At 37.5% G+C, this 25,887-nt stretch overlaps 1 protein-coding gene across 1 annotated transcript in view; it reads left to right on the plus strand.

The window, feature by feature from the left end:
• Positions 1 to 23,316, plus strand: part of LOC149185564 (casein kinase 1-like protein 2) — a 67,913-nt gene extending 44,597 nt beyond the window's left edge. The window contains exons 7-14 of the mRNA XM_089410728.1: positions 2,423 to 2,484; positions 2,752 to 2,815; positions 2,914 to 2,998; positions 3,114 to 3,240; positions 3,397 to 3,479; positions 3,572 to 3,629; positions 11,513 to 11,658; positions 22,191 to 23,316. Coding sequence (XP_089266854.1) covers positions 2,423 to 2,484; positions 2,752 to 2,815; positions 2,914 to 2,998; positions 3,114 to 3,240; positions 3,397 to 3,479; positions 3,572 to 3,629; positions 11,513 to 11,658; positions 22,191 to 22,508 — 943 coding nt within the window. The 3' untranslated portion in view covers positions 22,509 to 23,316. The remainder of the gene's footprint in view (positions 1 to 2,422; positions 2,485 to 2,751; positions 2,816 to 2,913; positions 2,999 to 3,113; positions 3,241 to 3,396; positions 3,480 to 3,571; positions 3,630 to 11,512; positions 11,659 to 22,190) is intronic.
• The last annotated feature ends 2,571 nt before the right edge of the window (positions 23,317 to 25,887 follow it).

Consider the following 25,887-nt stretch of genomic DNA (forward strand, 5'->3'; position numbering starts at 1 on the left):
GGTACATTCATTTTTTTTTCAAATTTTTAATATCTAAACCATATACAACATAAAATAAATACATTGACACATAAATATGATAAAAGAACTAATATATAAGATGCTTAATATCATTTCTAGTGCTAAAATCACACATAACAGTGAATCATGTCCTGAATAGTAAGTCCTGACTCCTGAGTCCCAACTCAACCTCAATATCAACAAAAAATATAATAATGTATCTCATATCATGAGTCATGTCATATACAATGAAATGAACCAAATAACTAAAGTCTAATACTATTGATTTCCTTTGCCCCTCTAGATGTAGATGTCGGTGGAGTTGGCAGGCTGCAGTAGACTATGGAGTCTGCTGTGCTCTAGAAGCTGAAGAACTAGGAGCTACAGGAGGTAGACCACGTCCTCTACTTGTGACAGGGGTAGCTTGGGTCACCTCCTCAAAAAAAATAAAAATTTATTTATTTATTTTTTTGGTTTTTTCCCATGATTTTTTCGAAAAAATCGGGCAATTTTTTTTTTATCCGATTACTACACGCAATTTTATCTTTTAGTTGAAATAACCGCCATTAAACGATATACTCGCGATTATTTCCCGATTAGTGCAATCAACATCTACAGCTTCAGTTTTTGTTAAAATGAAAAGTCCATGCCAAGTTATTCTTGACAGCACCAACTACTTCCAATGGTTATCCTACATTGTGGATTAACTTAGAAGTAAAGGTCTTTATAGAATAGTCTCAGGGCAAGAATCTAAAGATGAAGATAAGGCAGCCAAATGGGAAAATAGGCAAGATCAAACACGTGGGTTGATAGGGATGTCTATTTCTCCAGACCTTAGATTCCATATCGCAGAACTTGATACCCCTGATGAAGCAATGAAACAACTCAATAAAGTTTTTGGAATTAAAAATGAAATTAGAGCCCATCAAGTCAAAAATGAAATTAGTGTCCTTTGGTGTTCTATTTGAGGAACTTACCCTGTAAATTCCTACATTTGCACCAATTCGGATCATTATCTGAGGCACACCAGAAGGACGAATCTGAGGCAGAATAAGAAGGACGAAACTGAGGCATGAAGGACAAATCTGAGGAGAACGAGGTTGAATCCGTGTTTGTTTTGAGGCAGATTGGAAGACAGTTTCTGATTAAAGGAGGCCTAGTTGGAAGGAAACCCTGGAAGGCAACCTTGTATCTGTCTTTGGAAACTATTGTTCATGGATGAAGAGCTGGTATAGACCTAGAAATTTCCAGGCTGTTCTATTAAACTCAGATTGTATTTCTTGTTGAATTGGACAAGTTTATCTAAGAAAAGGTTGCTGGGTTTTCCCAGGATAAATTTTTTTGTCTCTTGTGTTTTGGCTGTTTCTTCTTGATCCTACTGTCATTATTGTTTTATAGTTGAGATTTTCAGTGTCTAATTGCTTAATGATAAATGTGATACAAGACTAATAATGAAGTAATCATTGGAAGTAATTATCAGTTTAGAAAATCTTGAAAAATCAACATTTAACCCTATCCGTGTACCACCTATGAACTCTGCGTCAGGTCTGTAGTCGTTGGACATTACACCCTCACTGGAATTCAAATTTTGGCCTTCAAGATTGAAACTGCTTGCCTCTTAATTGGAGGATTTGACTCTGGAGTGTGGCAGAGTGTGCAATTTGTTTTTTCTATCCATCCAACTCTATGATTTTTATGCTGAATTAGTTTGAGGTTGATTTTGTTGAGGATTCCCTTTCAACCTGCTTGTTCATCGAATCCTATGAGACAGGTTAGTGGCATGGGTTGCCAAGAGTTTAGCAGCTTGTTCATGAGGTTGAGGCTGATCATACCTGTTTCTTATGTTGTTTATATTTAAAAAAATATAATTTATATAATTCCACTCTGAAATCTGATATAAATCTTAAGACATAACTTTTGAGTGATTTGAATGTTGTAGAATTTCTCATCCATCCAGTGCCTTAATCTGTGGGATTAAGTAAATGTATAATGGACTATATTATGGCAATTATTTTGTGACCAGCATAAACGAGGGTACAGGTGTTTCTCTCCGTGTATGATCAATAATCACAGTACATGTGTCTATGGAATGGAGTATAACATATCCTATGGCTGCATGGCATAAAATAAATTACAAATAATATAATATTAAAACAGTAAATAGTTTTACAAAGCTATTAGTATATGTGTATATTTTATATGTTAATGCTGTTTTATTTTACTTGTAACTTATTACACTATTTGTACAATATATTTATGAAACTGCTAGTGTTACTGTTTTGATAGAATACATAGTTAAGGAGGGAGTTTGGATGTCCTTTTTATTTCTTGGGATGGTGTTTCTCTATGTTCAAACTGCCATTGTCAGGTTTGTCAATGTTATACATGGACTATTTATTTATCACTAAGCCTCTTGCTGCAGAGAGAACAAAAATTTGACTGGAACTGCCCGATATGCAAGCATGAACACTCATCTTGGCATTGGTAAGTTCAAAATTATTTACTAAGTTCTATTCAGTATGGCTGTTCAGTTGTATGTCTGTCATGAGTTCTTCATTATGTACTAATGTACATGTTTGTTAATTGATCCAGTAAGAAACATCTAGGGTTAGCTGATGATGTTGTGAACTATAATTTTTTAATTATATGACAGTCTTCTTTAGTTATAAGAGGTAATAACGTAATCTTTGTTAGCTTTGCATATTGATGAGTTTTTGTATTCTCATACTTGTAATGGCTTTTCATTTGCAGAGCAAAGTCGTAGAGATGATTTAGAATCTCTTGGATATGTTCTCATGTATTTTTTGAGGGGCAGGTTAGTTGTTTGCTCGTCTTTGACTTGCAAAATCCTTGCTGGATTGTTGTTCTTGAATTGTGTTTAGTTAATGAGGAATTAACAGCATTCTGCATCAGTCTTCCATGGCAGGGTCTGAAAGCTGGTACCAAAAAACAAAAGTATGAAAAGATCAGTGAGAAAAAGGTTGCCACCCCCATTGAGGTAATCAGAACATTAAATTCCGGTTCTCATGGTTGATTTTGGGGCTTGGGTCAAATTTGGTTCTATCAGTTTTGAGTCTTGACAAGCCCACTGTTTTTGAACTTGCATTTTGCAGGTCCTGTGTAAGTCGTATCCCTCAGAGTTTGCGTCGTATTTTCATTATTGCCGATCATTACGCTTTGATGACAGACCTGATTATGCATACCTGAAGAGAATATTCCGTGATCTTTTCATTCGTGAAGGTTGGTCTCTATTTTTTCCTTTCCCATAACTTAGTATGCCTATTGCATATAATTTGAGAGTAGTTCTATAAGGGAACCAGATTCCTTTTCAGTTTCTCCAAATTTGTGGAGTTTTACATTACAGAAAATTTCATTCTTTATTTTTTGGGCATGCAGGTTTTCAGTTTGATTATGTGTTTGATTGGACCATTTTGAAGTATCAGCAGACACAGATGGCCAATACACCTCCACCACCTATTGTAAAGACAATTTCCCCGTCATAAATTAGTTGCAACTTTTATTTTACTTGATATGGTAAGTTATATAGTGTATTGACAATCATTTTTTTCAGGGTGCTGCTGGTGTAGGGACTAGCTCTAGGGCAGCTGCAGTTGCTGATAAGCCATCAGGTACTGCTAGGGATGCCTAATTTTACGTTTGCTCATATTACAGTTATAATATCATAATTGTTTGTACTCTCCCCAATCTGGCCCCTGAAAAGGTTCTTTCTAATTATAATCACTTTGCAAACATTTTGTTCTAAATTCTGCTAGGTTCAACTATCTAGCCCTCCCTTTATGTGAATTCAGATGATAAATTTAATAATATGAAATGTTTCTCATTATGTTCGTCCCTTTTTGGGCATTTAGGGCTGTTGTCTCTGGGATGATGATTCTGTATCTCTAATATTCCGCTTTTGCTGATTTTGTTTGATCATATTACAGTTAATAAGGTCATAATTGTTTGTACCCCTCCCCAATCTGGCCTTGAAAAGGTTCTTTTTAATTACAATCACTTTGCAAACATTTTGTACTAAATTCTGCTAGGTTCGACTATCTAGCCCTCCCTTAATTGTGAATTCAGATGATAAATTTAATAATACGAAATGTTTCTCATTATGTTCATCCATTCTTTGGGCATTTAGGGCTGTTGTCTCTGGGATTATGCTTGTGTATCTCTATTGACATTCTTCTTTTGCTGATTTTGGTTGTTGATTTTACATTTATAAGATCATAATTGTTTGTACCCTTCCCTAATCTGGCCTTTAAAAGGTTCTTTTTAATTATAATCACTTTGCAAACTTTTTGTTCTAAATTCTGCTAGGTTCAACTAACTAATCGTCCCTTAATTGTGAATTCAGATGATAAATTTAGTAATATGAAATGTTGCTCATCATGTTCATATTTTCTTGGGCATTTAGGGCTGTTGTCTCTGGGATGATGCTTGTGTATCTCTATTGCCATATTCTGCTTTTGCTGATTTTGTTTTTTATTTGATTACGGTATTACTGATGTCATTGCAAAACCTTTTGGTCCATGCTGTTTTCACCACAAAACCTTTGCTTAGTCACTTGCTTGTTCATTGAATTGTTGGTACAAGGATGATGTGATTGAACTTTTCTTTTAATAAAATTGCTATTCTTTTGTAGATTGCAGTCGTCTCCACCAAGCATTAACTACAGTATTTAGGTAGGGAGCGTGGAAAATTAAAAGTGAAGACAGTAGTTTAACTGTAACCACTAAAAATGGAAGCGATACAATTGGATGTGCTGGGGGGTCAACATGTCATGACAAGAGCCTGGTCAGAAGTATTTTTGCAATAGACCAAGGAATGCATTATGGACAGAGGGGCAATGGAAGCTGGATTTCTACATCTGGATCAGTCTTCTCTAAAGAAACATTTCCATTTTTGCCTTACAAGCTTGTGTGTGTGTGTGTGAGAGAGAGAGAGAGAACTTTATTAAAATACCCACATGTCCACCTGGAGTGCAAGATGGAAAAAATTATATCCATTGCAACATTTTTATCATCCAAATGAAAGGATATCAGATGAGATAAATGACAGGTTGATGGGATTAGAAACTATGATCAGTAATACTACTATATAGGGGTGCCCTAGGCTATCTGGGAAGCTCTAAAGTAAAAGGAAAAGTAAAGCCAGATTAAAGAAGAAAACATTAATTAAATAGAGGCCTGTATGTCAAGATTTAGAGGTAGAAGGTGAACACTGAAGAGGAAGAATTCTGTTGTATTACCAAGCCCTGATTGGGATCCAATGCTCTGTCCAGTGATGTTGTCTGGTATGTGCCAAAGGCTTACAGTATGTGGTTGGATGGTCCGAGATGTATCTGGAAACCATGAGCAAATCCTCTCCTTGCATTCAAGGTTGAGGAAAAGAAACTTGTGACGTTGCTCTGGCTTTAGTTTGGTTTTATTTCTCTAATTACGTGGAGAACATGTATGCCTATCTCTTTTGTGATGACTTGACCAATTCTTGAGTGAGATGTTGTAGGTGGATTCATTGATTTAGTTTCTGTGCTAGTCAGTGGAGGATCTGCTTATCTCTTTAGCACCACCAAGTACTGAAATTGGTTTAAAAAAAGAGGTAATCAATCTGATGGGGTGAGATCTGGAAGAACACCGTAGGTATGTTTTTTGAGAATCACTTCGTCATGCATGTAAAGAGCTGGATACATATGGTTGGGATGCCAGATGATGGTGGATAGCGGTTTCCTTGAATAACAAAAATGCAGAGGTATATCCTCTTGATCTCATTGTGGATGAGATGAGTCATCTGAAAAATAATGATACTGAGATTTGACACCCTACGAATGGCATAGTTGACAAACCTTCTCGTACGATATGATGCTTGGAATCAATTGATGCTGTTGAAAGCCAATCCCAAATTTTCCAAGAGGGAACATTAGGCAGGAGATCAGTATACCCTGAGTAGACTTAGGGAGTATGATATATAAAAGTAAATACTAGTTTAATAATGGTCAATTAGGTACTAGACTTGGGCATCAATAAATTCAATTGGATTTTAGTTCATTTTATGCTTTTTTTTTGTCTTATTTCACTTTGGTGTGTATTTTGGTCTATCCCACATTCAGAAAGTGGATTGACTAAACTCTATTGTAACCTATGTAAGAAAGCTTTCGCTTTCTCACTATTCCCTCAATACAAAGAACTCTTTTGAGTTTTCTTGATTTCTTTATGTGCCCGAATTTCATAATATGGTATCAGTTCCAGTTTAATCTGCTAAGTATGCTCCGTTCTTGCATTGTCTGATGATCTGGAGTAAGAAAAACATGATTAGATTGAAGAGTGTGAAGACCTAGCGACTGCTGTCGACAGAGATGGATCAATGGATCTATTACTTTTCAGTAGATCTGATCATCCAATAATAAATTGACTGTTTTGATGCTAGTTATTAGCAGAAGAAGATCTGGCTGGTTTTGACCTCTTTGAGGGTATATCTATCTAGATTTGTGAAGTTTCAGCAATTGCTATGTAGATATAGGTATCTTTGGGTTGATTTGAGGTAGATTTCTCACAAATCTATGCACCTCTCAGTTGTACATGGCTGCTACAGAAATTTAGAGCTATTATCCAGGTGTTTTACCTTTGTGTGCAATTACCTCTGCGTGCATTTGTTCTCTGATTACTTGCATCTATGGCTTTGTTGACCAACATTATGCTGGAAGGCAACTAGAAGTTCTCCAAGAAGAACTGCAGTACGTGGAAGCAACGTATGTTGGCTATTTTTGAGTACAGGTGCTTGAGTGATGTCCTAGTCAAGGATACTCGACCCACTGTCGTGAGTAAAGACAAGGATGAATTTGATGGCCAAGATAGAGAAGCGGTAATGTTGATCAAATTGTCCATGATAGATGAAATACTTTTTAAGGTTTAGGCAGGAAGACTTTAACAACAATTTGGAAGCATTTGAAAGATCTGCATGATACCTCAGATAAAGGCAAAGCCTTCTTTTTGAAGAAATGTTTTCAATCATGATGAGTGAGGCTTCATCCATACAAAATCCAACTTAGCATGGGGACATGGTGGTAATCACACCGAAAAGCATATCGCGTGCTTATGAGCACTTTATCAAGACCCTAAACATCAAGTGTTAGAAGACCATTACTTCTCATTATTGTGGTAAGGTAGGCCATATGAAGAAGCACCCTAGAAAGAGGTAGCATTGCTGAATGTGGTTGGATGAATAGGAGACCATCTAGGGAGGGCCTCAACAATAGGTTCATGTCACAAAGGAGATAGAGGAGGAGTCAATCCTCTATGCAGTCATGGCCACAACGCAAGCAGAGAAGTCTAGGTCATCTGTCTTGTTCATTGATTCAGGTGCATCATGCCATTTCCACAACAGGTAGGAATAGTTCTCAAAACTGAAGCATTGTTCATCCAAGGATTCAGTGATCTTTGATGGTGGATAAGAGTATCCAGTAGTTGGGAAAGGAAATGTCCAAATTTCCTTTGGAGGGACTATGTTGATGTTCCTCTGTGTTTACTATGTGCCATGTATGGAGCTTATTTTGATTTCTGTTAGATTATGAACATTGCACCCATCTGGACGTTAACTTTAGCAATCACAAATGCTGCATAGTTCACAAGGAGATGAAGAAGACTGTTGCTCTTCATGTGGAGGAACACAGGTTATTCAGTTTGGTGTAATTTGGACAAGTCAAAAAGCTTACTCTAGCTGCTAAGAGTGCATCTGACATTAGTACCCTATGGCATCATAGGTATTGGCACCTCAACTTGACCTACCTGACTTAGTTGACATGAGATAAATTGGTAGATGGTTTTTTGGACATTCAACACCAAACATAGGGAGTTTGAGGAGCTTGCTAGACAGGGAAGCAACATTACACACCATTTGATGATGAACAAGCTTGAAGAGCATAAAGTGTCCTTCAATTGGTTCATGCAACTGTTTGTGGTCCAATTAACATGACATCAATCATCGATGCTAGGTATTTCCTTCTATTTGTTGATGATTACAATAGGAAAATGTGGATATGCTTTTTGAAACTAAAATTTGAAGTGTTTAATGAATTTCAAAAGTTCAAAGCTTTGGTAGAAAGAGTCAGGCAGGAGAAATGATTGAGGCATGGGCATCAAGAGGAAAGAGAAAACAAGTAATTTTAAGATAAGATTGGTGTAGGTAGTAGATTGACCATTAAGGGAGGATATTAAAGTCAATATTGGTTTAATAATGGTCAATTAGGTTGTAGACCTAAGCAGACTTTAGTTTATTTTATGCTTTTTATGTCTTATTTCACTTATTGTGTATTTTGGTATATTTCATATTCATTAATTCAATTGACTTGACTCCATTGTAACCTATATTAGAAAGCTCTTGCCTTCTCCCTGTTCACTCAATACAAAGAACTCTTTCAAGTTTTCTTGGTTTCTTTATGTGCTCGACTTTTATAATATGATAGGGCGTCCCCCTCAATTGCATAAATTGCCTTGAGTAGAAAGATGCCTTAGGACCAAGGTTTGTGAATGGGTGATCCATGTACCTTAGCTATATTGTTGGTAATGTTGTCCTTATTGATCTTGTTGATCTCTTGATTAAGGGGAAGAATATGGACAAGAACATCCAAAGAACAATTGACTATGGGGGAGGTGCCAATGTTTTGCCAAGATTTTGGAGTGTGAGAGCAGGGAGACACGCATGGGGGATATGTGGAAGCACCCCCAAATTTGGGAAATTCAAGGGGGATGAGGGGACATTGACGTTCGTAGCATAGGGTTCCCCATCTCTAAAAATATAAAAACAAAAATAATAATGATAAAATCTTGACAATATCAATTCATCAAATTCATCATTATACAATGTAAATACTAAATAATAAACTGTCAAAATAATACCAAATTCAAATTTGTGAATGATATCTACATGATTCAGATCCAATAATGATATATATGCAAGCACCCGTTCCAGGGGGATGCCTAGAAGTCTACTTTTTGTGGGGGATGCGCAGAAGCAACTCTGTTTTTTGTGGGGATGCTCAAAAGCACCCTCTATTGGGGGATGCCTAAGAGCATCCCCTATTTGGGGAGACACAAAAGTGCCCCCACAATAGGGACTCATTCCCTCCCATGTTTTCCAGAAAGCGTGATGTGGGAAAACATATCCCCCTGTGTTTCCCCGAAAGGGGATGTGGGGAAATGTTTCCCTAGGTTCTCCTGCCATCTTGAGATCTCGAGGACTGGGAAATGTGGGGTCCATGTCCCCCACCTTGGGGGACATGTCCCTGTGGATCACTAGGAGGTGCTTGATGAATATGCCAATAGATTGAAATGGCGAGGAGGTTAGATAGAACCAAATTCTGTGGACTTTAGAGGGTGGAGGTAAGATCCAGAATGCTGCAATAAAATATAGAGGTGAGATCCAGCTTGTGTTACAAAGAAGCTTTGGACTAAGCATCTGGATTCGGCCTTCCCCTCATCTTTGCTGGAACCATTCAGGAATACCTTCAAAAGAAAAATTGAGTCATCTGCTGTGGAGATGAAGACAGACATTATCCTGATGTCACTGAATTGAAGCTTATAGGCATTTTAATGGACCATTGTAGGTACTGCATCATCTGTTGCAGTCATCCTTGTTTTGTCATGGGCATACCATAGGAAGAAATAATTTGTATTCTGTGTGACATTAATAAAGTAGAGGATGAAAAGCCTCTCTTAAAATGCCCTTTGTACGCAGACATTAAAGGCTCAATTCTATTTATTATAATGATCAAATTCTTAAACCAAAGAGAGCTAGTAAAGTTTTTCGGTATTCTTTGCAATGATAAAAACAAAATGTTAAAGAAAATCAATCAATCATAGATGTTTTAAGGTCCAATAGACCAAAGATGGTAATCATATGATTGTAAACATTAACTTAGCCACATCATTGGCTAATTTTTTAAAGATGTTATTTTATTTTGGTCAGAAAAAACAGCAGTCCATCTTTCGATAAGTGTCAATAGCCCGTTCCTTTCTCTGCACACATGCATAAAAGAGACTTCATTGAAAAAAGTTTAAAATCTCCTTGTAGATGTGTCGCAAAAGAAAAATTTCATGAGTTCTGGACCCTCTAAGCCCAATCCATAACCAGCAGAGAGTCATATTTATACAACCTTCTCAACAGCCACCCTAAGGACAAGTTTTAAGACCATAATGGCAGCCTTATTATTGGAGCTCCTACCTAATCCTGCCTTGAATTTGTAGTAACAAGTGTCAGAAAGATACAAGATACCCCCAGTTCCTCCTATTTGTAACTTGTGGGTCACCCTGGGCTGCCCCACCAAAGTATGCCCATGCACTTTATTTATCAAAGACTTCGTTCACCACCACACTTGGAGGTTTGCTGTCCTGAAACTGATTAAAATGGTTGATGATAGACAAACTTTTTGGATACATAGAGTTGTGGAGATGGAGATTTTTCTTCAAAAAGTTTCAAGTTCCTTACTAACCAAGTCATCCAGGCAATGAGGGAAGTGCTTTGATTTCCCTGTTAAAAGGGTTTTTACACCAGCCTGTGAAACATTCCTTCACAAACTGATCCTTCCAAGCAATCCTTAAGCTCATCAATTTTCAATTTCCAACACAAACAGTTGAGCAAAATTACAACATATAAGCAAATGTGAGAGATTCTTCACAATCCTTACATAGGGGATACCTTCCAGGCCCTTGATAGTTTTTTCTTTTCATAAAATCCCAAGTTGGAAAATTTGTCCAACTCAAGTTTCATTTCTAACCAAACTAGTCTAGCAAAATTACAATATATAAGCATAAGTAAATGCGAGAGAAATTCTTCGCAATCCTTGCATAGGGGACATCTTCCGGGCCCTTGCCAGCTTCTTCTATGCATAAAAAGGTTTCTCACACGAGCCTGTCAAACATTCCTCCACAAACTGAGCCCTCCAAGCAATCCTTGAGATCATCAATTTTCAATTTCCAACACAAACAGTGCAGCAAAATTACAACATATAAACAAATGTGAGAGATTCTTCACAATCCTTGCATTGGGGGTATTTTCCAGGCCCTTGCCAGCTTTTTCTTTCCATCAAATCCCAAGTTGGAACATATTGTCCAACTCAAGTTTCATTTCTGACCAAACTAGTCCAGCAAAATCACAAGATATAAGAAAATGTGAGAGAGATTCATCACAATCCTTGCATAGGGGACATCTTCCAGGCCCTTGCCGGTTTCTTCTATGCATAGAAACCCAAGTTGAAACTTTTTGTTTAAGAGCCAACCACATGATGATTTTTGTTTTTGATGGATTCTCAATTCCCAGATTCATTTGTACCACACTCTTGTGACTGCCTAATCTTTCTTCTTTTCAGAGCACTTTATAATCAAGCACTAGCTAGTGTGGTGGAGTTCTTTGATTTTTAACGTATAATTGGTCTATTCTCCCCTCTCATCTTCTTTCATTTTAGCTTGCTGCTGCTACTGATGGTGGTGGCTATGTGGTTTTTGGATTTTAACAGGTGGTCAAGATGGAAGGGACAATCCGTGGGGCAATGCTGGGGCTGATGGTTCTCGAAGAAGAAACTCTAGTGCTATTGTGAATGCTGGTAGTTTATCAAAGCATAAAAGCCCAGTCCAAAATGATGCTGGAGCTGGAAAAGATGTGGTCAGTTCAAACTGTTTGAATCTTAATCACTGTTTGTCAAAATGTTATCTAACACTCTTAGTTTGTTGACAGCTTTTTGTCACTTAACAGTTTAAACCTTCTGCACTTCATATTGTATTTGCAAGCTTGCTTTTAAGTTCATGCTTTTCTCATTTTACATAGCTAGGGTAAAGTGTTCTTTACTTTGGTATTGGAATATTCAGTTCATTGTTCTAAATAATGGTTTCTGCGAATTGTTCTTTGAGATTGGGATCCAATGCAAGTCTTGTTTCTTTACAATTGATTAGTAGTTAATATTATTTGTTGTCTCAGGCTCTCTTAATGTGAATCTTTTTTGACATGTTTATAGCTGACTAGTTATTTGTTACATTACTGCAACGGAAAGCCTTGTGCATGATCAAGAAACTGATGGTGAAAAATCACGTAGGAAACTTAAACTGATCCCGCAAACTTAGTTATGCCTTTTCTGTTATAATTTATTATTACTTCAATTATATTTTTATTTATTTTACATCTGCATTAATGAATAACACACAAGCTGACAAAATTAGTGTATTACATGCTGTGGAAGCGCATTATAATTTTTTTAGTGTGGGTGTGCATTTTTTGTTAATGAATTAATTCTATTAACCATCATAGAGCCATCTATAAGCCTTGGACCTATTAATCACTGATACGGACCAAATAGACTTGTGAGTCATATACGTTACACATCTTTTCCATGCTGGGTGCTCACACCAGAGAAACTTATCCAGCGTGCACTTGCTGATCCAGGAGCGACTCAGCATCAGATAACTCCAGCTCTTCGAGTGTCCCTGACTCTCAGTTCTCAGAGTCTTCCCAACCATTTCATTTATTTCATGCATGATCATACACAACCAACAAGAACATCTAAACAACCTAACTCCTATAGAAACATCAGACAGAGATCCACTCCAGATGACATCTAATTCAAAGATGCATGATCATATTCAGAGGGTTGTCCGTCCACTTCTTCCCATATATATGCCAATTCCATAGAGCAGCCTTTTACAAACCATCTGTCAGCTCATTCCTCTCCCTGTACACACGATGAAAGGAAATCAAATTCAAACTTGATTTCATATTTTGGATCTCTGGGGCAAAAGTTATGTTTTGTTTTATTTTCATAGTCTTATTGTGAAAGTGCAATTTGCACTTGTGTTCATGAGATTTTGTTGTATGTTTTTTTTTTTTTTGATTTTAGATATGTGAAATTTATCATTTCTGTGACATTAGTGCAAGTCTGACATGCTACAATATCATGTACATTAATGCAGATCCAATTAATTGGACACCAATTATGCAAATTCTGCTTATTTATATTGGATGTAAGGTTGTGAATAGCAAGACTAATTGATATTTAAGTTCTAAGATACATAAATTAAATTTCTGAGAGAAACTGGACTGCCTTTAGAGTCCAAAGGTCATCATTGTGCTGAAAGGCACTTTGGCAGTTCTACAGCGCAGCATGGGGAGATGTTGTAATGTGGGTAATGCTTAACTCAACCATATCTGGCTTGAATAAATTATAATATTATAACAAATATTATATGAAAGAGAGTGATTAGAGTTACCTGTAATAGAGAGAATTCTAGATTTACGCAAAAATAAAAATGGATATGCTATATATAAGATACTTATTACAATGCAACTTCAAATATCTTAACATCAATCAATTTTTTTTTTCACATATACATATCTCCATAAGTTGTGAGTTGTGACTTCTACGGAGTTTAGCATGACTGCAACAAGCCTAGATCCATTTAAATTTTATTCGATCAAATTTTCATCTCAAAGTATTTGATCCCTCTTGGCAGCTTAAAAGATCTGAGTTTTTAAGATGGATCTTGTAAAACTTTCCAAGCCCAGCACTTGGTATTCGGTTCCCAGCAATTAATACGCGGAACAAATACGCAGCCAGACCCCTAACACAAAAAATATAGCGGAATTACACACACATAAACATATTTCTGCCCATTCACCATTTCTTCATTAATAAATTAATCACAGAGCTTACTTGGGCTTGTACCAGGGATAATGGCCCAAATGAGAAAATACAATACTGATCACCAATGTCACTGCACTCACTTGGACCCAACACACGTTCACTGAAAAATCTCTCTCAATCTTGTGTTGCTGTTTTGTCTCATCTCCCCACCTTAGCCTTGCTTTATAACTTTACATTGAGCCAAAACCTTAATACTTACCCTAACCCTGATCTCAAAGTGATGGATGACTGAGATTAGATCTTGCTTCACTTGAGATTGACGGCTAAGATTAAAACTTAATCACTAAAGTAAATAATTTGCTTTATCTAAGTTTTTATTTTAGCTCAATAACCTACATATAATTATGTGCTTTTTCCTAAGTACTTAGCCAAGGAAGAACCTCCTTCACTTGAACGTATTTCCAAGCCCATCTCAGTGTCTCTAGTTGCTTCCTCTGACATTGAAGCTTGTCTTGCTGCCTTATTTGAAACACGAGCTGAGAACCAGTCACATCCAACCATGCTTTGAGGATCTTGCTCCTAAGCATCCATCAATGTCATATCATATCAACTGAGGCTCCTGGTATTACCTGAAGGATCACTCTTCCTCGCCACCTTCTCCCTCTCAGCAATTGACATTGACATTGATCCTGTATACAAGGTCCCTCTAGATATACCCACAGGTTGTCCCAACAACTTGTATGACTGCGCCTATTTGATGCCAAGCACTATAGCTGCATCCAAGGTCGCTCCCTCTGAATATAGAAGCCCTTGTCCATCCCAAAATGAAACATAACTCTATATCCAACATCTTCCAAAACTGATATTGAGAGCACGTGTACCATCAACCTTGCAACAAACCACATACCTGTCACCTCCAGAAATCCTTGACTCTAGCTAGAATCTGACACATCCAACCCCCTTCACTGCATGCATGGTACTAGTCCCACTAAACACACTGCAGTCTGAGCCTGTCTCTGAAACACTACGGAACACTGACCTCATACTTGTCATGTGATTGGATGCTCTACTGTCCACTAACCATAATCCACTGTCCTCATACACAACAATATTATCATCAGAAATACATGCAACTAGAGAAAAGTCCTTCTCGAAATTCTCCTTAAAGTCATCAATCTCAGTTGATGCTGATGCTGATGCAAGCACCTAATCCTTCTTATATGGACACTGGCTCGTATATTGACAGGTCTTGTGACACGCAAAGCACTTCACTTTGCTCATGTCTTTCACAGAAGTAGATCCCCCACTTCCCTTTACTTTACCTTTGCCGTTTATAGCAAGAGCAAAATTCTTCTCATCATCCCTGCCATCATGTTGGCCTGCAGTTTTGGAACGTCTCCTTGTCTCTTCTTGTATGAAGCAATGTTGCGAACATCGTAAAAATTCCGTAAAAATCGGGAAATTGTAGGTAAAAATCGGGAAACATCAGTTAAATTAAGATACCATCAAAATATCGGTAAAAATCGACAAACATTGGCTAGGTCAAAAAATCGTGATTTCAAGATAAAATTGGGATGCTATCGAGATGTTCGCAACACTGATATGAAGTCATGCTGCAATCTATCCCAATTAGGCAGGTTTTCTCGTGTGACAATCCCATCAAAAAAGGCATTCCTTTTTGGAGGAAAGCCTCTCAACCCTGATTTGACGAACTCTTAACTGTTAATAGTTCCCCCCACTGCTGCAAAATCATCTCTAATTTGAGTGATCCTAGTAAGGTATGATGCAACTGTGTCAGTTTCAGACATCTTGGTGTTTCTCAATTTCTCCTTCAATACCATCTTTCTGTTTTGGCTTTGTACTTTGGTACAACTTGGCTAAGGATATGGTCACAACTCATAGGCATACTTCCTCCCCATCACATGAGGTATAACATAGGCCTCGACTTATCTCACAACCCCCTCCCTGAGAGTTTCTTTTCCTTGACCTTTCTTGGTTCATTGTGTCGGTATAAGATTGTTGCTTGACCCCCTAATCCCCGACACTTTGTGCTGTGTGGTGTCGTTCTACAGCTAGTTAGCTAGTGCGCAGGTTGTTGGTTGCCTTGGTAGCGGTTGGGCTATCAGTGACCACGGCCCCACGCCATTGTTAAAAAATGGCCCTCTTTTTTCCCCTAGTTTGATTTTAACCTTGTTGGCCCAAAATAAGTCTTGCTGGTTGTTGACGGTGCTAGATACTGCCAACATATAGGTGATCTTCTCGATATGAGGTCCCAATTAGACTTCACACTGTTTGGTGTAGGAGTGCCATCCGGCTATATGGTCCAACCACCATTGCAAAGGTTTTAGAGGTACGCCTTGAGATCACAAACCTCTTTGCGGCAGCAAGTATGTAAGCTTTGTGTGACACCAAATGTAGAATGCACAAGAAACTTTCATGGCTGGTAAAAGGGAACGAGCCTCCGGTTAGGGAAGTAATAGTACTATCCTAAGAGAGACCCTAAGCGGACGAGAAAGACTTGTTGATTTCCCTGCAAATTAGTTCAAAAGATAAATGACAATCGTAAAATCATAACAACACATTCAACAATATCCATATCTAAGCAACAAAATACTTCATTAATATTAGTATTTATTACGCCAACATATACTGCAAACACATCAAGAATAATCTTATTATATTTATGATACATGCATGAAGAAGTGCTGGCTCGAGGAGCTTCTAATCATTAATGAAAGGTTCCATGTACACTGTTACATAGATGAAACACTAGATCCAGTAGTGGAACATGAAGCCACAAATTGCTTCTCCAAAGAATGATTTACCTCCTATGTAATACAAGAGAATCCAAGGCAAAACTCTAAGAATCCAAGCCCTTTACTTGAGTTATGAGGAGCTATTTATAACAAATGACAATGACTTTTGAGTTTCCTCATGACTATTCAACTTCTATGACCTATGGGCTTCCATACAACCTTTCACATTCTATTCATGACCTTTTACATTCCACATGTGTCTTTTCACATCCCACATGTGTCTCTTGGACTTCATTACATTAAACTTATTACAAAAAACAAAATACATACAAGATGGTGGCTATATGAGACAAAACTTCTAATAGGACAAAAATTCTATCAAATAGATAAGTCATTTGCTTCTTCATGGAGCTCATCAGTGATGTATGTACTATGTATGCTACGCTCTGAATTTTGTAGCAATGACTTTGACTCATATTGACAAATCTGCTGCAAATTGCATCTTCACCTCCAAGACTTTTGTCAATATCAATTTGGAGCTAGATTGCACACTATTCCACAACCATGGCAGTTTCATGTGAGCTTTAGCTAGTGCAATGGCATATTGTAGAATAATGTCCTTAGTGATCTCCAAGCCTTCTTGTTCTAATGTTTGTTTGATTTGCTCAATGTATGCTTCACTTCTCATAGTATGATATCCCTATCTCTTGTCTCTCTAAGTCGTCCCACTGAAGGCATCCCGTGCTTCTGTGCCAGGGACTCTAAACCATCATGTAGTCGACTATAAGCAGCTATAGTGTTAGCCGATTGTTTGAATGTAGTTCTGACTGTGGAGTCTCAATTGTGCTCTGTCTACTTTGGCAACAATTCTATCCTCTCTAACCAACTATTGTAGAACATTTAGATATTTGCAGCCCATTCCTGGATTTGATCAACAACTATGTTTGCCACCTTTAGGAGTTTTAGGACTTCTTGCGCTTTCTTTTGTATACCAACTAGGGGCGCCACTACTTCATGCAAAAGTATCATTTCATCATACAATTGCGCCCTAGTATACTCCATTGGCCCCCATTCCTCCTATATGGCTGACTGCCATTTTGCTATGTTGAAGCTGTGGGAAGATAGTTGTTGGTTTTCAGCGGCGAGGTGTTTCACTTGTTGCTTTATTGCAGCCAACTCTTTCCTCAATTGTGCATTCTCATTCAACAGATACATTGAATTATCCCGTGTTTCTGTAGCAAAAGCAACATTAGATGCCATGATTGCCCGAGGATTTCTACTAGTATTTGTAGTTGTCACCTTTTCCGTGGATACAAACACTGCATTTTGAGGATTGTTTGGAAAGAATCTTCGCCTTTGTTGCATGATACTTTTCTTCAATTGATCAAATGTGATTTTACATACGTCCATGACTTTGTCTTCTGGAGGAGGTGTGATTCCCATTTCATCAAATGGGAGATGGCCAGATGTAAGAGAAGGTTCTACTGGAGAACATGGTTCAACATCTATGGGCCGGATGGCATCATCTTCCTCCAATTCTTCTTCTATTTCTTGAGTCATCTATTCTTCTTCTAGTGTTTGAGCTGCTTCCTCCTCATGTGAATGCCTTTGTTCTTCTTCTTCCACTCTCCTTTCCTCTTCTTCCTGTTTCTTTCTGAGTAATTCATCTTGCTTCCTCTTTTCCTCTTCTTCTAGCTGCATCTTTGCCTCCAATTCTCTGTACATCTTGAGCTGGTGGAACTTGGGGGGAACTGACTTCAATTCCTAAGTGTGTCTTTCTTAATGCGTTGTACCAGTTTTTCACCTTTTCATCCTCTGCAGTAGTCATTGATGTATACCCTCTAGTGAAGGCAATATCGTCACAATGTTGGTTGCACAGTTTTCTGGGGTCATACTTGTGAAAATACTTGATTGCAAAGTGTAAGCATTTTAGCTCTTGTAATTCAGCCAGCTTCTGCTGCCTTGTGGCTCTTTAGCTCAGAGGGAAAGTGGGCCAAGGGGGCTTCTTCCTTCTATGAAGAACTCCTGACAACCCTTTATTTAACTGATAAGCAACTTCTTACAGGACTACCTTGCCATGGCATAAGATGAGGCGAAATTTGGCATCCGAAGCATCTGATATATTTGCGATATCATGCAATGCCTCTTTCACTTGGTTGATCATGCAAGGAGGTTCGATCTCATAAATCATTTGAAATATGACCACAAATAATGCTCTGCAAATCTATCATATGCCCCGTCCAGTTCCAATACATCCCTGGGAATGCACATTGGGCACAAATTCCGTCTAAGAGATATGCTGACATATAGAACTTTGGTGCTTGCTTTGCCCTTGGAGCTGATTTGGCCTGCCCAACATGTTGCTACAACTCAAATGAAAGTATATCAACCCAATTGAATATTTTACCTCGGGTAACAACCAAGTTGAACATGAATATTCAATTCTCTTCAAATACTTCTGCATTCTTTCACCCATGCAACCTACAACACATAGCAATAAGATATTGGTACACTTCTCTCAAAATCCTAGTCAGGTAAACTGCACTCAGGTGGTGTCAGAACTTGGCAAGCTCTTGACACCAGGACTTGATGATATCACTTGTGTCGAGATTGGCCCATCTAGTATAGAATTTGTTGTTGGCATACTCTGTGGGCTTCAACATCTTGTAATAAATGTGCATTTATCCATAGTAGGTGGCAAGTTGAACACCACTTTCACTACGAAGCACCAATTTTGAATCATCCATGTTAGATATAATCCATTCAATTGCCTCTGCAGAAGGTATGACTAAGAACTTGCATGCAATCTTGTGTATTCTGGATTGCTTGGTGTTGATGTAAATTTGCTTGTCTTCCAAATTTTGAGGGAAATGTGTTTGCATGAAAGTGTCTTTAATATCCTTCCATGGGAATTGTGTAGATTTGTTGATAAAACACTGTGTGTTTGTAATAATAGGAATGGTAATCTTTGTAACTTCCACTACTTCTTCAGTGCTTGCTTGCTTTTGAAGCTTCTTTTGAGGCCACTCGACAAGTAATGGGAGGCGTCGTTCCAACAAATGATGATAGAGTAATAATACTAGTAGTTGGAGCACTTGCATGTGGAAGCACACTCATGGAAACAAAGATTAGCTTCAAGAAATCCTCTATCTATTACAAGCAATAACTTAGCAGATCTTGCTCAAAAATCCATCAGGATTAGCTAAGAGTGCAAGCCTATCGAAGGCGGGGGCATGGTCATTGATTGGGCAAGAAAAATGCACCAAGACAAAGGAGGGCGCGTTGTCGGAGCACAAAGGGAAGTTCAAGGCTCACAAGAGGCCTTCAAGGTGTGCTTGTGTGCTCAAGCAATAGAGAGAGAGTGCATCAAGGGCACATGGCGCATTGTTGAAGCATGAAGGAAGTCATTCGTGGGTTCAAGACGCGCTCATGCGCTCAAGGAGGCTAAGAGGGTGCACAATGCACACCGAAGGGACAAAGGGGTCAGGGTTCAAACCTTCCTAATGCGCTCATGCGCTCAAGAAGAACAAGGAGGGTGCAGAGCGCACAGTCAAAACACGAAGGAGAAATGGTTTGTTGGTTCAAGGTGCGCTCATGCGCTCAAGAAGGGTGTAGTTCTTTGAGTCGAAGGAGTGTGCTCAAGAGGAAAACTTGATTTTCTAGGTGCAATTTTCTGAGACAGCCATGCCTTCGTTTCCAGAAGTGCGAACTAAAACGCCAGCAAAGAAGCTGAAAAGAAGTGAAACGCCAGTAAAGAAAGCAAGATCGCCAACAAAAAACATTAAAGGCAAGCAATAAAATCAACATGCAAAACTTGGAAAAAGGATCAATGATGAGCTCCTTGATTCAAAGAAGTGCGCTCCACTAGGGCACAATTGCTCAACCTGAAGGAGTGCGCTCGACAAGGGCACAATGCTTCGTCATCTTGGAGTGCGCTTTTGCCCAAGGATGGCACAATTTTGATCAATAGTGCCTCTTTCAACTGCAAGTGTGAAAAAGATGTGCCTTTTCCTGCTTTTGTGTGTGTGTTGCATTTCGAACAAACTAGTCACTAAGTCAAGAAAATTTAAAAGCTATGCCTACCCCTATCCTTGGATAAGATAGCACAAGTTCTTTTAAAGATAAGGTGACGACACTTAGAAAACATTGACTTAGGTGGAAATGACACTTGGAGAAAACACCAGGATAGTGAAGAAACTTGATGACACTAGATAGCTTGGAATGATAGTTCACGTAGCCTCCAAAATGAATTAGGCAAACATTTTTGAGGGTCATTGTTGCAACGACAACACCACCACAATAAAAATCTTGGTTCTTATGATCTCGACTAACCTGGCTCCGACAATCTGACAAAAACCCAACACTTATAATTTCGAGATCAATTCAGAGTTTTGGCTCTGATTCCATGTTAGGAATTTTTGAACCCAACACCCAATATTCGATTCCCAACAATTAATAATGGAACTTACTTGGGCTCCCATACCAGGGGGCCCAACTGAGAAAATAAAGTACTAATCACTAGCCTCGCTACACTCTCTCGGACCCAACACACGCTCACTGAGAAGCCTCTCTCAATCTTGTGTTGCTGTTGTGTCTCTTCTCCTCACCCTAGCTTTGCTTTATAACTTTACATTGAGCCAAAGCCCTAACCCTAATCTCAAAGTGATGGACGACCGAGATTATATCTTGCTTCACTTGAGATTGACAACTAAGATTAAAACTTAATCACTAAAGTCAATAATTTACGTTATCCAAGTTTTTACTTTTGTTCAATAAGCCAACATATAATTATGTTCTTTTTCCTAAGTTAAACTTAGGTCAAGTTACATCAGAAAATAATCTAATGTGATGTGGGCGACTTTTGCACGCTTAGACATAAGGCCTATGCAGAAGTGCTTGCCCGAGCTACAAACTCAACAGATCTACAAACTCAACAGATTTATCCTGGTGGTATAATCAAATGACTACATAGCACACTATGCCAGAATCATTGTCAGCAAATGTATCCTCTACATCATCCTTATGATCTATTGATGGACAAAAGGCATTGTCACCCACCTCTTGTGGTGGAAGTGGTTCCAACTTGCATGTCTATCTAGCTGAAGTTGTCCTGAAACTTTGCTTGTTGACTGTGGGATCCAGTCCAAGGTGGGATCTATCTTCTCCAAGACAATGTGATTAGCAATAGATCTGATGTTAAACTAGATGCACCTCAACCAAAGATTGTACGATTAGTTTGTTGTTGCCCTTCTAAATTTCCAACCTGCTAACCACGTTATTATTATTGTGCTCAAAATGTTTGGCATGTAAATCTGATTGACAATATATGATTCTTATTTCATCCGCTGTGTAACTCTATCAAAGCAAGAACTTGAAACCTTTCTCATTGAAGTATATGATTCCATCTTATCTTTGCCAGAAGTTTGTTATATAATATACTGATTTGATTCGATTGATTTCAACAAGGTGTCTCGATCTCGAGTGCTGTTTGGTGATGGATTCCTATTGTTACTATTGTGCTTTTTAATGTGATATTTGGGAGTTTATAAAATCAGAAAATTTCAAGGTGCTTTGAAATGAATACATGCTCGCTAATTGTATCAGGTTGTATAATGAGTCAATCACTTTGTTAGTCTTCCTAGCTGTGGCAGGCCTGAGGTGACCTATACCATTTGCTACATCTATTTTTTTATTCTTGATTTTAAAGTGATTTATGGTATGAAAAGCTTTTTGGTTTAAAACCAAGAATGATTGTTGAAGAAATATGGCGTGTTAGCTAAAAGTTATCATGGAATTTGGATGTGCAGGTAATTGGTCGTCCAGAGAGGCCAGATCGTGTCCATTTATCTGGTCTGATTGGCCAAACTGGCAGCACATCAAGACGAGGAGTGATTTCGAGTAGCAGGCAAGCAATTCTGTCTGATGCTGATTCATCATCACGTCCACGTGCAGCTGACTTGAGTCCTATTCCATTGCACAACACTGGAGGCCAGCGGAGCTCTCCAGTAAGTTCTGCAGATCCCAAGCGATCTGGTTCTGGTCGGATTATGCCAAGTTCTAGGAATTATGAAGCTACCTTGAAAGGCATTGAGGGCCTTTCCTTTGATATGGACAAAAGGCAGTAGATAAAGGGTTTCGAAGACCAGATTTTCTGGCCCTAAAGAATCTCAACATGATGCCTGACAAAGTTTCAAGGACCTCCTTTGTCATGCAGACTAATTTGTCAATATCGGCCAGTTCGAGGGATGTGATATAAATGATTAGAATTCCTTGTGCCGCGTGGTTAATTTTCATAGATGTCCATAACTGCACAATGGACTAATTTTCATAGTTCACAACTTTGGAAGTTTGGGCTATTGTGCAGTAGCACTGATGACATTATTGGATCTTGTAAATTGGATATGTACATTATATTAAAGTATGCAATTTGTTTGGCAAAACCGGGATATGTGCTTTTAAGTAGACATAAAGGTTGAACCAGGTAAATATCTCGAATGGTTTTATTTATATTTGCAACCTACGATACATCTACAATATGAGAAGACTTGGCGTGGCAAAAAGTTGGTTTCATAAGAAAATCAAGCTGTGTTGTTTCAAGTGAGACACATGACAGCTCCCCTTTCTGGTCTGGTGCTGGGTGTGAAATCCTTTGTCAATCAACTTTCGAGGTACTTTCTCTGATAAAATAATGACCCGCAATCTGCTTATTGGCGAATGAGCTTATTAGTAATCCTAATTTCTTCAAAATGTGCTGTGTGGTTATTTTATAGAGGCAATGGAATTGCTAAGTTTTCATTAAGACTCCTTAAAGGCAATGGAATTGCTAATTGAAGGAATTGTTTAGCTTTGGATAGATCAGGAACAGCTATAACATTTGGATATTAATCCTGTATAGTTTTACTGAATGAAATTGTCAGTGCCATTTTTCTCTTAGTGTATAATTTCTCATGTCTTCTGTACTATTAAATATTTACCCTTTTTATTGGATGCTTTTTTTAGACACGAAATTTGATTTATGTTATTGATTGAAGTCGTTGTCTTGTCTCATGGAGTGGACTGTCCACATACTTGTCTCATGGAGTGGACTGTCCACATACTTGTCTGATGGAATTTAAGCTGTTCACGTTGCATAGTTTTAGCTGAGTGAACAAGAATATAAGAATTGTACCATATAGTATCATTTTTTTGAAGATGCATCCTTGTTTTCACCAGAGTATTTGGAATTTGTGTCTTCTATTCTATTCCTTTTTTTTATATCTATTTCATGACCACATGATGCAATGACATCAGCATCAAACGAGTCTAAAGAACCGGGTATTTTTAAGTGGTATGGTCCAGTCCACTCCTGCAGTTATAGATCGAAAGCGCTGGAACCTGTAATGAATGGAGTTTACTGCCTTATATTTTCTAGATAACTGGAATATAACTAAAAGATTAAAACACCTTCATCCCTTTGTGGATCACAGGATTTATTTTTTTGGTAGCGATTTGCCATCTACTGACATTTCATTACGGTTGTGCTGAATCCGGCCACAATTTTTATTTATTTATTTTTCCTTCAATTTGTGAGGTAAAAATTATCAAAATTCAGATATCATTTGGATTGTTTGGTTCTAATGGCCTGATTTGTATATAATCAATTGTGTGACCAGCAGAAAAGATATCTAGTGCCAGCTTGGATTCGTTTCCTTCATCAATAATTACTGTTTAAATAATTAATATTAGGGTTTTAATATTATGCATTCGTTTCTTCGTTATTTTTTTGTTTGGGCTGCAAAAGTAATCGTTTTTGCATTGATCGTAAGCACATACATGTGAAGCAATTCTTAGTGTTGAGACTACCCATTTTGATATAATGAAGTTTAGAAGGATAACGGGTGATTTTTCAATCACTATTGCTTAAAATTTAAATATTTGTACCAAATATTAACCTTGACATCTAATTAAATATGACTTTTACTTGTGCAACGAGCTAAATTTGTCAAATTAGGACGTGTATATGAAGAATAATTTTCTCTTATCTTTAAGGCCTTAGGTTGGCGTTGCTAATTTCATTCACACCATCCATAATAGATAGTAGTCTTTTTTTTTTTAATTTCGAAAAACTTTAGTGCGTAGATGAGACCATAGTTAGTATATGCTTAAAATTTTCTCAGTGATGCTTTGAAGTGTGTAAAGGTAGTAGTTACATGTTCTATATGCACAGTGATGTTTTGAAGTGTGTTAAGGTAGTAGTTACATTTTCTATATGTAAATTTATACCTATGCTGGTATGATACTGAACTAGAATAGATTCATGGGAGTAATGATGTGAGGGGAGAATTCTCCCATTTATATCTTTTTTTAGTGATGTTTTGAGGTTCGTAGTAGTTGCATCTTCTATATGCAAATTTATACTTATATGATATTGTAGTATAAATTCATGAGTAATGATGTTAGGGTAGAAATCTCCCATTAATATTTGTATGATATCTAGTAGTATAGATTTATGAGAGTAATGATATCAAGGGAGAATTTTCTAGTTTAAACTACACATCGTGAATTGTGATAAACATATCTACATGCATGTAAATGCTTTTTGCTAGAATCAAGTCACGGTGTTAGGGGAGAGATGTCTAATGTTGTGCAGGGACCAGTAATTGATATAGTATTGGTCCCACCAAACCACCAAAAATTGAGAGATATGCAACCAATGTTTAAACAAAAATAAATAGCATTAAGTGCAAATATGTTTTAATTAATGTCCAAAATTTCTCAAAATATTGATTGGGCCCACAACTGTGCATAAATAGTATCTTAATACTTAAGAATACAAATTATATTGACTTAACTAGAAAACAGATAAAACCATTAATCCTTCCAAAATGGTTTATTCTAGAAGTACATAGTAGTCACTTCAACCCGTCATTAGAATTGAAGCTATGAATCTCAATAAATATCCATATCTGCACATAATAAAAGTGAATATATGTTAGCCATAACTGCGGTGTTGTTCAACATTTAAACCCACTGTGTTCAATAAATGACAATTGTTGTACCTCTGAGATGATAATGGTCAATGGATCATGACAGAGCATTTAAAATATTTTGTTTCGAGGCTTTGGTTTTTATGGAGGACCAATACATAAAACAAATTATAAGGATGATGTATTTAACCTTTTTAGATAGTACTAATAAATAACCAAAAGGTTGCTATTTAACTTCACACAGTGATTTAAGTTGATAAGATATGCAAAAGGAATAGTAAGGAGATATGATTACTTTGGAAAGATAAATCATCATAAGTGGGAAAACCTTTGACCAATGTTCAGAAGTTAAACAAAATATGCTTAAAATTACATAAGATACTGACAATTTTATGATTTAGAGGGAGCCTTTCAGACAAACAATTCAATATCTCAATCACTTTATAATAATAACCCCAGAAAGAATTTTAAGAAGAACTATAACACATTTATTCTCACTTGATATCTCTTTAAAACTTAAACATATGCAGAATTAACA

The sequence above is a fragment of the Pinus tabuliformis genome, chromosome 3_1, assembly GCF_031772625.1.
Source record: "Pinus tabuliformis cultivar Carrire ecotype Pingquan chromosome 3_1, CPIR1, whole genome shotgun sequence".
Classification (NCBI taxonomy): domain Eukaryota; kingdom Viridiplantae; phylum Streptophyta; class Pinopsida; order Pinales; family Pinaceae; genus Pinus; species Pinus tabuliformis.